This window comes from Rhodamnia argentea, chromosome 3, assembly GCF_020921035.1.
Source record: "Rhodamnia argentea isolate NSW1041297 chromosome 3, ASM2092103v1, whole genome shotgun sequence".
Classification (NCBI taxonomy): Eukaryota; Viridiplantae; Streptophyta; class Magnoliopsida; order Myrtales; family Myrtaceae; genus Rhodamnia; species Rhodamnia argentea.
Genome location: NC_063152.1, coordinates 5,786,354 through 5,801,264, shown reverse-complemented (window position 1 = coordinate 5,801,264; position 14,911 = coordinate 5,786,354). Strand labels below are relative to the sequence as shown.

General features: G+C 40.4%; 2 protein-coding genes across 5 annotated transcripts in view; both read right to left on the bottom strand.

The window, feature by feature from the left end:
• LOC115733802 (cysteine-rich receptor-like protein kinase 29) overlaps nt 1-6,460 on the bottom strand; it is a gene marked incomplete at its 5' end in the record, with an annotated part of 226,285 nt that extends 219,825 nt beyond the window's left edge. Inside the window, 3 exons of the mRNA XM_048276196.1 lie at nt 5,673-5,998; nt 6,078-6,225; nt 6,315-6,460. Coding sequence (XP_048132153.1) covers nt 5,690-5,998; nt 6,078-6,225; nt 6,315-6,460 — 603 coding nt within the window. The remainder of the gene's footprint in view (nt 1-5,672; nt 5,999-6,077; nt 6,226-6,314) is intronic.
• Nucleotides 1-14,911, bottom strand: part of LOC115727874 (cysteine-rich receptor-like protein kinase 44) — a 268,503-nt gene that overhangs the window by 249,633 nt on the left and 3,959 nt on the right. For 3 of the 4 annotated variants that reach the window (XM_048276938.1, XM_048276937.1, XM_048276939.1), the window contains exon 2: nt 7,938-8,069. In XM_048276938.1, the coding sequence (XP_048132895.1) occupies nt 7,938-8,069 (132 nt within the window). Of the gene's footprint in view, nt 1-7,640; nt 7,766-7,937; nt 8,070-14,911 lie in introns of all 4 variants that reach the window. The other variant, XM_048276940.1, reaches the window with a different exon arrangement.

The window sequence follows — 14,911 nt, the reverse complement described above, 5'->3', positions numbered from 1 at the left end:
AAAAATATTAAAACAATATATCGCGGGACGGCCGGCTTCCAAGGACGTTTTTTTTATGTTGCTCCACGCTAACATCACATTATGATTTGTTAATATCTTCTCCCAAAGGAATGTAGGGAAATAGCAAAATTAAGAAAACAAAGTTGATTTGCTTATTTCAGATGTAACGCTGCTGCTTGACAACATTCAATCATTCATAAAACTTTTAATTAGCATGTATCAACATAACATGAACAATAAACTTGAACAAGAAATACATTCTTCAAAAAGTTGACTCTTCAAAGAAAACTTCATATATCAAAAGCTTGAATTTAAGTATTAACCAATTCATGTCCCTTGCAATTGCAACGCGGTCCATGAATTTTTAGATAACGTCCATGTGTCTATAACTCAGATAATAAATTAGACCTATAGTCTCCAAGTTAGATTTTTAATGAACTTACCTTGAGTTTAGACCTTTCAAAACCATAAACAAATTTGAACAGCAGCTCGCATCGCCTTACATGTCATTGATGGACCATGAAACGGTTTGTGTAGATCCGTCTTGAGCTTCGTTTGTTGATGGCGGCAATGAGCCATGAATGGATGGAGTCGACATTTCTCCACCACTGGCATCTGTCGAATTTGCAGGCCGTGCTGGTGTTGAGGTGGTTGCGCCTTCCGGAACCATGGTAGACCATCTCGCTACGTTCTCTTGAACACATAAAAATGCAATGTGAATGCATCTTAACATTAACAAAAATCACCCCATACTCCCTCCCACACTAGAAGTCATTCAATCACAATCGATAAATCCACTTACCGGATGAAACCTTCCTTCTTCTCTTTCTAATAAAGCAAAACACGGAGACAATAACGATCACCAAGAGAATTGTCGAACTTGCCACAACAACCACAATGCGTAATGACTTCGAGATATTACCTACCAACATCAAGCAATGCGTTTAATCCAGTTTGAAGTTGAAATTCATGATTGCTAGCATTTCAAATTAAAATGAATTCTTTCTAGATCTTTAGGTAATACGCCGGAAAAATTACTGAAGTGCAATTACGACTGTGAAAACAAAATTCATGTTGCAAAGATATTACAAGAACATATACACACCACAAATTACCATGTGAAAAATACATAACGCTGTTCTATGATAACACAAGGGAATGTTATATGGATTTCTGGATTTTGCCAACCTACCCATTTTCGTCTAATAAGACTCGGGAATATATCGCATTATTGTCTAAAATTTTAAGTATTTAGCGATAATCAATTGCCTTTTCGACTTCAATTTCATCACTTTAATGAATTTCTTACGGACATCAGAGTAACGATCGTGAAATGGTTTACAGAAACAAACTGGAGTAAGGAACATCCAATACAATCTTGCAAATTTTCTGCAGGGTTATTAGTTACACTTTTTATATCTCCGTTGACCCTAATTAACATTACACTATTGATTCATCAAATACCGGATATGATAATTTGTCTCTTGGCTTACACAACCACCGTAATCGAGAAAACCTTTCACTAGAGTTGACAATTCGTGGTTGGGGTTTCCCTGTCCCTTATGGGGAGAAAGTCCAAGGTTCGGGCTTTCGACAAGATGACGTCGACCTTGGTATTTGCTCATTAAGGTTGAGATGGTTCCTCAGTTAATGAAAGAACCAGCGCAACCCCCAAGAAGAAACTTGCAGGACACTTTCGAAGCAAAATATACGAGAGCGCGATTTTAAAACTTTGATTTCTGACCTGGATTTTGCATCGAGGTGATCAGTGCTTACGAAAAAAACCAGTGTGACCCTAAGGATGGTTGCTATGGATCCTAACCCTAGATTTATTTTGATCTCTCTCTCTCTCTCTTAGATGACCACTGTTGTAAAGAGAACAACAATCACGGTGGACATCGCCGGGTCAGGTCACCATCTCATGCGGCGGTGATTGAATTGACCGTCCTTTAGTCTTAGGTTTTTTTTTTTATTTGTAATAATATTATACTCAGGCGGAGGTGATCGAAGCGAGTTCATTTTTATGTTCATAAAAACTTTTTAAATTTCAGAATATGTTTATTTTTCAGTATTTTGCCAAACCAGAATATGAGATAAAAAAAATATGGAGAAATTTCTTATCGAAATTATTAGTAATAAAAGATGTCACAGAAACTCCCTTATTAGGTGAAGTTGATTTTTTATTGATTGTTAATAATTTAATATACGGGTCCTCTTTATTTCAACACCTAACAAGAGAATTTCGATCAAACTTCTCAGTATGTCTAATATTGCTAATCAATCTTACTATGGTTAGCTTCATTTTCGGATGATCAAACACAATTAAGGCCAACATACGGGGTTCGTGTCACCAACGTTTTAGTTATGGCCTCACAATTTATTTGCAATGGCCTCGGCTTGTACCTACCACTGAAGAAGAGCCGACATACCTGGTGGTGGAGGCAGCACATCTCCCGCCTGCAATGGTGGCGGCGGTGGAAGTTGCACACTGACCGGGTCGAAGAACCGATGATTGGTCTCGTACATGATCACGCAACTTGGCACCATGAACCGTCCTCCTGTGTACTTGACACAGCACTCCTTGATCGTCTCGGCCCCTTTCACTAGGCAGCCTGTGCATTGCTGCTGCGTCAAGTCCGGCGTACACAGCACCACCGCATAGATCATGTCAAGCCCTGCTGATTCGTTCCCCGATGCGTATTTTCTCAGCGAGCCGCCACCTGCTGCCTTGGCCAAGAGACTGTTCAGGAGCTTCATCATCGCTGTGTCGTAAGCATCCGGGCTTGAGACGTTGTCGGAGGTTCTCGCCACGTACGTGGGTTCTGTGGCGACTGAGCCAAAGAACGAGGCGTTTGAGTACCGGATGATGCAGTCCCCGGTGTAGAGGAGTGCCTCCTTCTGGAGGGGGCAAAGGCGGCGCATGTCAGAGGCCAAGGCATCAAGGCAGGCGCGGCAGCTCAAGGCAGTGTAGTCACCGCGGCAGAGGCCAAGGAGGTAGAGGGTTTGGGCGGTGCCGGAGACGGTGGAGGACGCATTGAAGAAGCCATAGTAGAGGGACGAGGAGTTGGTGGTGTAGATGGAGGAGAAGAGGGTGGTGAGGGTGGTTTGGTAGGTGCTGTCGGCGGTGAAGTTGCCGGTGGAACCACAGTAGGGAGCTGGGAATTGGGCGTTTATGGTGGAAGCAAACATGAGAACAAGAACCAAGAAAAGGATATTAGGAGGATCCTTTTTTTTTTTTTTTTTTTTTTTGGTGTTTCGAGTCTCTCTCGAACAAGCATTGATTCTTTTTACTGCCTCTCTGTCTTGTGAAAGTATAAAAAGACAACCAGCGAGAAATTCCTCGAAGAAGCGTTGACTCTAATAGAAAAGCAAAGGCTCCTTTCCCCGAAGTTTGTCTTTCGCAAGTACAATAGAAACGCAACGACAACGCGTGATTTTTGTTTCTAGTTTGGTTGGCACGACATTTTTATATTACTTTGTTGGATGAGAGGGAACTTCCACTTAAATCTCCTATTCCATAACTTTAAAATTAGAAGTCTAGCGTGTAGCGCTAGCGTAGTCTCTTAAGCAGCAATACGACATAAAAGATCTTGGACAACTGAAACAAAGGACTTGCAAATTGAATGATTACAAATGAATGGATGAACCGTACTTTGATCTCCTAAGTTGAGGACCGACCCCGAATTTCGATTCCCGATCGGCTATTAACCACTAAAGATAAAAGTTTAAGGTTAAGGTTAGTCGATTTATGTAGTTTTTAAGATGCAAACTTTTTTTGCTTCTAAGACAATACATACATTTAACAAAGGTCATAGATCTTGTTTAATTATTTCTCTAGTTTGAGCCTTGTACGGAACCCGACACGTCGGGAGGATTTTGATTTTGTTTAAAATCCGGTGTCTCTTTTCCTGCTGATGCTACATAGTGAACTTATCAACTAAGAAGCACCAACAACGACACGCAACACGACACGACACGATACATTAACTCTTCAATTAACGCCCTTTCGGTACCATTCGTATGAAAATTTCCTAAAATTGGCAAAATTAATTTATTCAACTTTAGAAATCAAGGTGCAAAAATGTTTTTTTTCTTGGGCTTTCTTGATTATATGAATGCAATATGTATGAATGCAAATATGACATTAATAATGATGACTTTTAAAAAAAATTGAATTTTGATGCACTTAAAAGCATGAGTTCTAACTAGATGTGACATGCGATGTGAAATCTAACCTATAGGATATACGACATGATTTGATTAAACTACATAACATAACATAAATGACGGGCAAAGATATGTTCTAAAACTTATATGACATGGAAAAAATGTATGATGGACATAGTAAATATGCATGACAATTAAACTATATGATATACAAATGAATGACCTCGTCTTTTCATGAATTTTCGATTTTTTATTATGTGTTGAAGAGTCCAACCCAAAAATTTGGTGACAGTTAACATAAATTAAAGATTGACTTTCTGAAAGTTCAATTTACATTAAAAATCATCTTGAATTGTAACTTCTGAAAATTTTATTCAAGAGCAAGGTACAAATTTTTTTTTATAAATTTTTTAGGTTTACTTAAAAATCAAACCACGAGATATATATATATATATATAAAAGCCAAAAAATATATGCCCAATGTTCGAAGATATGCTCAATATATGCATAAAATCAAGGCCTCGATGGAACGCACTTTGCTGCGGTAATCTTGAGCTTTAATTGCCTTAAAGTAGCAAGGACTTTGCCCCCCAGATTTGTGACCTATTTTCTACTCAAACTATAACAACTTCGATTTTTGCTTTGATTGAATACATATTAGCTTTAAGCCTACCAAATAATTATGCAGGAAAGTTAATATCTATCAATCTCAAAGTTCATATTTCGAATGTCAAAGAAGAAAGAACAAGTACCTCCATACATCCATAACAATAATTAAACCCCAACATAAGCAAGGGATGTTGTACTCTTCGATTGATCAAGACAATAATGCTCCTATGACAAGCTAGTTGAAGAAAAAGTAGGATGCAGTAGTACCTTTGATAGATCAAGACGAAAATTGATGCATAAGAAAAGGAAAGAAGTAGTCCCATTACACAGGACAGAAACTCAACAAATTTGGTGCATGAAACTTACATGTATTATGAAAAGACTAAATACTTCACTAGACCCAAATTAATAAATTGCGGATTTTATAGGTTTTTGAGGATCTACATCGAATCTTCAAAGATGTGATGGTGATCGGATCAAGTGAGATTAAGCCTTAGTTCTAGACCACATATCACATAACTTTTTCGTATGTTGCAATGATTCACATAGAAATTAGGAAAAGAGACTTATGATTACAATGGGATACGATTGGAGAATTTATTGTATGAATAGAAATGGATCTAGAATCTTCAGGTCGGGGACCAAGCTTGTGCTTGATGTTTATGTATACAAGGCATGACTTTTTCTGAGTACCCTTCACTTCCAACATTCTATGAATCTGGATTTAATCCCAAGCCATTGAAGCCATATAACTCCTCAACATGACAAACATCAAGCTGCTTGATGTTTGTACTTTTGGTGATGTGGAAACCACGACAAAGGCAAAAAGCAATGTGCGGGGCACGCGAACAACCCATTTTCTAAGGCTGCCGTGGCCCCGTGCGTACGGCTCGGTCATAGAGGCCTCATTTTTTTAGAACTGGTTCGATTCGCTTCTTGATCTCTCAGCCTCGGATACTCTCGAACTGTAATCCTGCGTGGATGACGTATCATATACAACGACCCGTTGAATGAAGAATGCGGGTCTCGACGGCACTTGGAGAGCAGCCGAGGGGCTGCTAAGCAAGAGGCAAACCGAGGCCATCGTTGGCCGGCTAGCTTCGTTTTCTTGGACACATAGCAGGCCAATGTGGATGCACCTCACAATTCCAGTATTCGAACCAGAAGTTATGGAGGGATCGATGATGTTCGATATTGATCTTTCCCTCCAATTCTTCCAAACCTGCAAACATCCGACAAACACCGAGCAGATTCATCTCCGAAATACTATGCAAAATGAGAAGGTATGTTCTTATACTCACGTAGCTTAGAAGATCCTCCATGTCATTGCCGATGCGGTGATTGTTCCTGCGACCACTCACAATCTCCAAAACCAGCACTCCGAAACCGTATACATCTGACTTGTCCGAGAACTTTCCGTTCATCTCATACTCCGGTGCCATATATCCGCTATGCATCACAATAAGTTCACCATATTAGCTCTCTAGTTTGCTTTGTTGTTTTGGTAATCATTAGCTCTAGGAGGTCGTGGTACTTACTCGGTCCCCACGATTCGCTTTGTCTCTGCATGAGTTTGATCCAACTCGAACAGTCTCGCCCAACCGAAATCCGATATCTTCGGATTCATGTCTGAGTCCAACAAAATGTTGCTGGCTTTGAGGTCCCGATGGATGATACGAAGTAGGGGTGAGCATGGTTCCAGGGTAGAACCGAGAACTCGGAACCGGAACCCGTAGGATCCGGTCCGGTTCCAGGTTCCAAGGTATGCGGGTAGGTTTCGGGTTCCAAAAATTGAGGAACCTGTTCCAATGGGTAGGTTCTAGGTTCCACTATCTAGAACCCGGAACCTGGACCCTTAGATTCTGAAATAAATGTTTATATTTTTCTTGGTATATGTTTTTGCACGATCATATAATATTCTACGGCATCTAATGATGAGTGTATAATTTGGAGCCAAACAAATTTTTAGGTTTCAGGTTCCAAAAAATGATAAACGTGTTCCAATGGATTGGTTTCGGGTTCTAAATGTAACCTGTACAAAGTCTAAAATCACTCACCTCTACTTTCTCTTAGATGTTGTAGCGTTCATTGTCATTTTGCTTAACTAAAAATGAAAAAATAAAAGAAAATAACAGAAATTGATAGGTTTTCGGATACCCCGGAACCGACCTAAAACCTGTGATAGGGTAGGTTCCAGGTTCCAAGGTATGACGGGCAGGTTCCAAGTTCTAAAAAATGAGGAACTTGTTCCGACGGGTAGGTTTCGGGTTCCAGGTGGAACCTGCAAGGAACCCGGAACCGCTCACCCCTAATACGAAGTCGAGATTCTTCGTGTAGGTAACGCATCCCTCGAGCGACACCCATTATTATCTTGTGACGCTTATCCCAGTTGAGATTCGCACGCTTCCGGGGATCTAGACATTTTGGTGAAATCACAGTCTATAAGATGTCCATTAAACATTTTGTGAGGATCTGATGTCATAAATGATTACCCGAGAACCATACCAAATATGAACCGATCAAGGCTTGAATTGGGCACAAACTCATAAATGAGAAGCCGTTCGACTCCTTCCAGGCAGAAACCTAGGAGCCTGACCAAGTTCCTATGTTGTTGCCTAGCTAGCAACATGACCTCGTTCTTGAATTCTACTTCCCCTTGGCTGGAATTCTGCGACAACCGTTTCACCGCGATTTTCGGTCCGTTAGAGAACTGACCCTGAAATCTCACCAAATTATATCCTTGTGATTATCGATTGGTACATTGAAGCATTTCGAAGACTGTCAGATTGATGTCGTCTTTGACTATTTGGTTGCTTAAATATTTAATATAAGAGAGTCAGAGGGTGTGCTTTGTTGATTATTACCATGTAAACAGCACCAAAACCGCCTTGTCCAAGCTTCTTGGAATCAGAGAAGTTATCCGTTGCGGTTCTGATAGTGTTGAAATCAAATTGCAGCGACTCCCTGCTAATTTCATGCACAACTTCACCTAGAAAGACGAAAACGCGGTCATCCGGAGCGAGCATCATTATCTTTTCGTGGCTTTCGTAATGAAAGTTTCACAAACTTTTGGTATACATAATTGCACCAGCAAGCCTTACTGATTAACCCCAAACCCTCATGAACGGTTGCGGTTCCAATGCGAAAGGATAAGGACTCACCTTCGACACTTTGTCTGGGCTGCTTCTTCTTCCTTTTCACTTTCAGGAGCACGACAACGCCGATGACAAGTAGTGCAGAAACACTTGTGACCACCCCAATGATCACTGTCCTCGTCGAATTGCTCTTTCCAACTGCAAGAGCAAAGGCACGTTATGTTTATGATCATAGCTCACTGATAACAAAATCATACGTTGGAGAAATTTCTAAAGCGCCATTACAACTGGGGAAAAAGAACTCACGTTGGAAAGATATACCAAAAACAGATGCGCACCACAAACTAGGACGCGAAAAATACGTCGGGCCATTCTCTCATAACTCAAGGGAAATTTATTCGGATTTCTGAAGTTTGCCATTCCACCAGATTTCGTTTAATCGGAATATACCACATTATACTTTAAATTTTAGGTTTCTATGGACAATCGTTGCCTTTTCGACTTCAATTTTAAATCTCTCTCTCTCTCTCTCTCTCTCTCTCTCTTCTCTTAGATGACCACTGTGGTAGAGAACAACAATCACAGGATCACAGTGGTCGTCCCCGGGGCAGCGGTGATCGAATCAGTGTCCTTTAGTCTCAAGTGTTTTTTTTTTTTTAATTAGTTATCTGAAGATATTTTTTTTATTCCGTCCTACCTTATGTTCGTAAAAACTTAAAATCTCAGAATATTTTTATTTTTCAGCATTTTGCCAGACCAAAATATAAGATATAAAAAATATGAAGCAATTTCTTATCAGACTTATAAGTAATAAGAGATTTACAGAAACTCCCTCGATAGGTAATGTTGATCATTTAATACACGGGAACCATTTATTTCAACATCTAATAAGAGAACATTCATAGAGTTTGTTAGATATATCTAACATTGCTAACGAATCTTATTGTGTTTAGCTTCATTTTTGGACAATCAAATACAATTAAGCCAACTACGGTCGAGGCCTGGTGATTTGTGGCGGAAGAAAAAAAAAAAGAACAAATTTATTTTTTGAAATATCATAAAATTTGTCCACGTCAGAGAAGCGGTGCTTGTCACGTAGGACAATTAGCATCCATGTCAGCAATTTCCAACCAAATGACGAAAAATATTCTCTAGCATTTTCAGGTCTTGGTCAAATATAGGAAAACATTGTCATTTTCCTGGAAAATGAACATTTTTAAAGAATATCACATTTTCTACGAAGCAAACGGAGCCTAAACATATATTCTTTTTTCCTGAAAATATTGACCAACCGATGCCTTCTTTTTCGCCAAAAAGCATTTACTCAATAAAGATTACATAATCTACTGAGCAAATGTCAATAAAAAAAAGTCGTGTGGTTTATAGAGCATGTAGATTTAGCTCACACGGAAAAATTGATTGTGTGAATCTCACCAGAAACCCACATAATTTTATAGAAACAAAAAAGACCCAAACGCTGTGTACCTAACTCCTGAACAAGAGCCAACGTACCTGGTGATGGAGGCGGCACATCTGCCTCATGCGATGGCGGTGTCGGCGGCGGGGCGGAAGTGGCACACTGACCGGGTTGAAGAACTGGTGATTGATCCCCCACAGAACGAGGCAACTTGGCACCATGAACCGTCCTCCTGTGAGCCTGTCAGAGTCCCTCACCTTCTGGGCGCCTACCAGTAGGCAATCTGTGCATTGCTGCTCCGTTAGGTCCGGCGTGCACTGTGTCAACGCATAGATCATGTCAGGCCCAGCTGATTGGTTCCCGGACGCGTACTTTCTCAGCGAGCCGCCACCGGCCGCCTGGGGCCACAGACTGTTCAAGAGCTTCCACATTGCTGCATCATACGTTTCCAGGCTCGAGACGTTGCTAGAGGATCCCGCCACGTACATGGGTTCTGTCGTGAGTGTGCCAAAGAACGAGGCATCCGAGTACCGGATGATGCAGTCCCCGGTATAGAGGAGTGCCTCCTTCTGTAGGGGGCAGAGGCGGCGCATATCGGAGGCCAAGGAATCGAGGCAGGCACGGCAGTCCTCGGGGGTCGAGTCACCGCGGCAGAGGCCAAATACGTATAGGGTTTGGGAAGCGCCGGAGACGGGGGCGGAGGCATTGAAGAAGGCGTAGGAGAGGGACGAGGAGTTGGTGGTGGAGATGGAGGAGAGGAGGGTGGTGAGGGTCGTTTGGTAGGTGCTATTGGCGGTGAAGTTGCCGGTGGAACCACAGTAGCTCGCCGGGAATTGGGCGTTTGTGGTGGAAGCAAACATGAGGAGGAGCAAGAGGAGGAGAATTGGAGGATCCATTTTCTTCTGGGGTGTTTCGAGTCTCTCTTTGATTATGAAAATCGCATGACTCGTTAATAATTCAACGGAAAAAAAAAAAAAAAAACCATGTCAACCCGGATTACCAAACTTCTGCAGAGTTGCTGTAGAGCTGTCGTGTTTCTGAAAAAGCATTGCCTTCTTTTACTGCCCGTCTGTCTGTCTTTTGCAAGTCTAATAAGACGACCGGCGAGAAATTCGGGTCTTAAGGAAGCATCGACTCTAAAAGAAAATCACATAACTCCTTTCTACGAAGTCTCCGGCTTCTGCGATTGCAATAAAAATGCTGTTTTCTCGACAGATGATTAATTCTTCTATCATATAATTTTAAAAATAGAAGCCTGGCGTGTAATGCTAGCGGGAGTGGGAAAATATACTATGGCAAACCAATGATGACCTAAGAGTCTCTTGAGCAACAATTGGTATCGGTGATTTTCGATCCGGCTCCCTTTCCACGGGGGAACCGGATCAGACCGATTATTTTTATTTTTTTTTTTTTTTCAAATGTAAATCCAATGATTCACCGACTTTTTACATTTCTTGAATGGAAATCTAATTTTAATTTGTATATTAAAATTAAAATTTGTGTTGCTCACCCCTACTAGTAATTCACCGGTTTCATTGGATCGCTTGAGAACCGGAACAAACCGGTCTTCCCGTCCTAAGAACATTCGATCCCAGGATCATTTAGTTCGATTCCTGGTTCTTGGGTGGAACCTGACCGGACCGCCAACCAATCACCCATAAATGTTATGTAGTGTGGAGCAACATTTAAAAAAAAAAAAATGTCTTTCAGAAATTAAGTTAGATCGTGAATACAATTATAGAGGAGAGAAGCTAATAAATTACTTGAATAGCCTGATTTGTACATCATGTGAGATGATGAAGTAATACCTACAATCTTGAAATATTTTCTTCAAAAAATTGACTCTTTAGAGCAAATTGCATATACTTAAGCTTGAATTTAAGTATTAACTATTTCATCTTCATTGCAGGGTGTTTCTCTATACCCTCATATTATAAAAATTAACGAGAGTTGTAATTTTATATTACACAATTCCACAGCATATTCACCTATTAGATTTCTAATGAACTTATCTTGACGAAGACATTTCAAAAGCATAAACTAATATGAACAGCAGCTGTCGTCTTATATGTTGGTGATGAGCCATGAGCCCATTCGTGGAAAAAGGGATGGAAAGAGAGAGGACAACGATTAGAAATTCTTCAAGAATTTCAAGAGAAGATATGGTAGTTTTATCGTCGTAGGAGTTGGAAAGGATAGCCATTTAGATCAGAAAATCATACTAAGTACTAATTGACACCTAAATTTTGACTAAGTTATTTCGAAAAGCGTGGCCCAAAGTTATATCTCACAAAATTTTAATGAATGAAAGCTAGAGCCATCATCCACTTCGCTAAATTTGGCCAAAAATACCATTTTTAAAGAGCATTGTCATACTAAATGACCTAAAGAACTTGAGTTGAGCAAATATAAAAGTCGCACGACATGGACGAAGGGTGGGTTTAACCTTAAGAAAGTAAATTTATCGGAACATCTTATGAAACTTTATCACGTCATCAATATTTCAACGGAGAAAAAAAAAACACAAACCACATCAACCCGGATCACCAATTTTAGGAAATTTTCAAATAAGGACTGCAATACCCTTATTTTCTCAAATAAGGGCCTTAAGTGAACCTTATTTTAAATAAAGACTTGAAGTGCCACTCTCTTTGTTTCAAATCAGGACTTGACCAATGACATTTCGTCATTTGCTTTTTTTTTTTTTTTTTTTCGTTTCTTCTTTTCTCTTTTTCTTTCTTTTTTTCCTTTGTATTTTCATCTTGGTTTTGCTGACCAGCTACGCCACCGGTGACGGATGGCTGCCTCGCTTAGGGCCATCGAGGAGAGGCCTCCCTCGACGGCCATGAGGGACAACCTCACCCTTCACGGGCGCGATAGACGAGGTGAGCCCTCGCCTAGATATGGCTAGGGCTTGCCTCACGGCTGTTGAGGAGGGCCTTGCTTCCATGGCACCAACCCCTCAAAATAGTGAGGACAACCTCTCCTTGCCCAAGTGAGGTCGCCTCTCCCGGGACTGTCAAGGCGAGACTTGCTAGATTTGGGCGAGGGCCCGCCTTGCCCACCGCGCCTAGGTGGGGCGAGACCATCCCTTGCTCGCCCTCAATGGCCCCATGTGAGGCTTCCTAGCCCTCGTTGGTGGTCTAGTCGGCCGGCTAATGAAGGGAAAAAACCAAAGGAAAACAAGAGAGAAAAAATAAAAAAGGAAAAAAAATAAAATGACTAAAAATGCTCTTGTTTAAGCCTTTTCTTAAAATAAAGAGGGAATTTTATGTCTTTATTTGAAATAAGTCAATTTCAATTTTTTATCTGAGAAAATGAGACATTCATGCGGAGTTGTTGCATTGTTGTTGCCGAGTTGCCGTGTTTTACGGTGGGCAACGTTGGAGTCTCGAAGAAAGTGTCAGCTCCTTTGACTGGCGATTTTCCAGCAACGGGGAGTTCGATTCTCGAAGAAGGCGTTTACCCTAATAGAAAGCAAAGACTTTCTGCAATTATAAGAGAAAAGCATCGACTCCTGCTGCCGAGTCTTTGTCTGATTCTTCTTTTCTTTTTTTTGTCAACTCTGTCTTATTCAAGTATAATAGAAAAGCAAAAGACAACTGGCAATGACCAAGCAACGTAGAACCTTTTCTAAAGATGCTGTTTCAAGTTTTGTCGAGGGTACTCAAAAAGTACATTAATTTTATGTGGGGGAGTGCATTGGAAGTAAACTAGTTGAAACGTGTGAAAGCTGATGCGGACTTCAATTGACCCGCTATATCAATAAAATAAAAAAATCCAAAAAATAATACTGACGCGACATTTTTATATTAGTTTGTTTGGCAGGACGAACACTCCACTTAAATCTCCTATTCCATAATATTACACTTAGAAGTCTAGCGTGTAGTGCTAGTGGGAATGGGAGAATATAATATGGTAAACCAATGCCGACAAAAGACTCTCTAGATTAATAATTCAACAATAAAAAGATTTCGGAAATGAAAAACAAAGGACTTTCAAATTGAATGATTGCTAATTAATGGATGAACAGTACTTTGATCTCCTATGCTCCAAATGTCGATCCATGGTTGGCTATTAGTCACGAGATAAAGTTAGGGTTAAGGACGAATATGTAGCTTTAAGATGCAGATGTTTTCACTTCAAGATAGTATGTACATTTGACAGAGGCTATAGATCTTGTTAAATTATTTCTCGAGCTTGAGCCATGTACATAATTTGATCCATTGGGAGGACTTGTATTTTGTTTAAAACCCGATGTCTCTTTTCTTGCTGGAGCTGCATAATGAACTTCTCAAAGCTGTATGAAGAGATCTCCATCCAAAAGGGTCATAGGGTGATTTGTGCAAAGTGGGTTCTTGGGTTGTTTTATTGATACACAATGTTGGTTTGGGTGTAATCTACTTATGAAAAACACTCAAGAGCGTGAGCAAATGTAACTTCATAATTCATTGATTATTAGTAGGTTATTTATTGATGGCTCTCCCGTAGAGTAGGTATCAGACTTTTGGGTTGAAGCACATAAATCCCCTTTTTTATTTATTGTTCCGCGTTTATTAATCTAGTGATTTCACATTTTAATAGCAATATCCGTTTAACATATTCACATTAATTTTAGAACAACATTTTATCAATACCTGAAAATGATAAGAAGCTCGCTTCTCTTTACGATTTGCTCGCCATTTTGCTCGTGTGCATTGTGGCCGCATCTCCCAAGCTCTGGCCGTGTACTTCCAATTCTCCAGCACCCATTATGAATCCTAAAGCACCAATTTAGAACAATAAACTAGGATTTTTTGTTCGTTCAATCAATTATGGGCTAAATTCTTTAATCCTTGTGGGCTTTTAGCGATAAAAGGCTTAATGCCTCAAGCTTATTTGCACGCTCCATGCTCCTAAAACCGTACGCAAGCTAATTAATATTTTTGTTTAGGGATTGGGGCCAATCCCTAATTTTCTATGCAAATAATGATAAAAATGGAGCTCCAAAATATTAGGTATCAACACTATCCAGCCAATTTTGGCCGAAAATCGCTGATGTAGATGGCATCCGTCCTATGTGACACAATTGAAGTGACGTGAACAATTTTTAATGATATTTCTTTTGTTTTTCTTATTTGTTCTTTTCTTTCTCTTTCTTTTTCTTCTCTTCTTCATCTAGTCGGTCGTCGAGACTCGGTGGCTAGCCACGGGAGAGGGCCGGCTAAGTCGACCTTGTCGACCTCTGGTGAAGCTTGCCTTGCCATTAGCGAGGCTCGACCCTCGTTAGATCTGGCATGGACAAGCCTCGTCTAGCCATTGGCAAGGCCAACCTCGCCTAGCGATGGTGAGGTCAAGCCTTACTAGGCTAGCAAGGTTGACATCGCTAGTGCCCGGCTAGCGGCTAGTCTCGCAAAATTTGTCGAGTTCGAGCTTCGCCAGGGATGGGTAAGGACCTTGCCAGCCCTCACCTCTAGCTGGTTGAGCTCTCTGATTTCCTTCTTATTCCTTCACAATTTTTTTCCTTGTTTTTCGATAGTCAATTTAGGGTCTTAGACTAAATTGTGGAATTTTCTGTTTTTTCTTTCTTTCTTTTTTTGATGTTTTGCTAAATGTACCTCAAAATAACAGCTGAATGAAAATA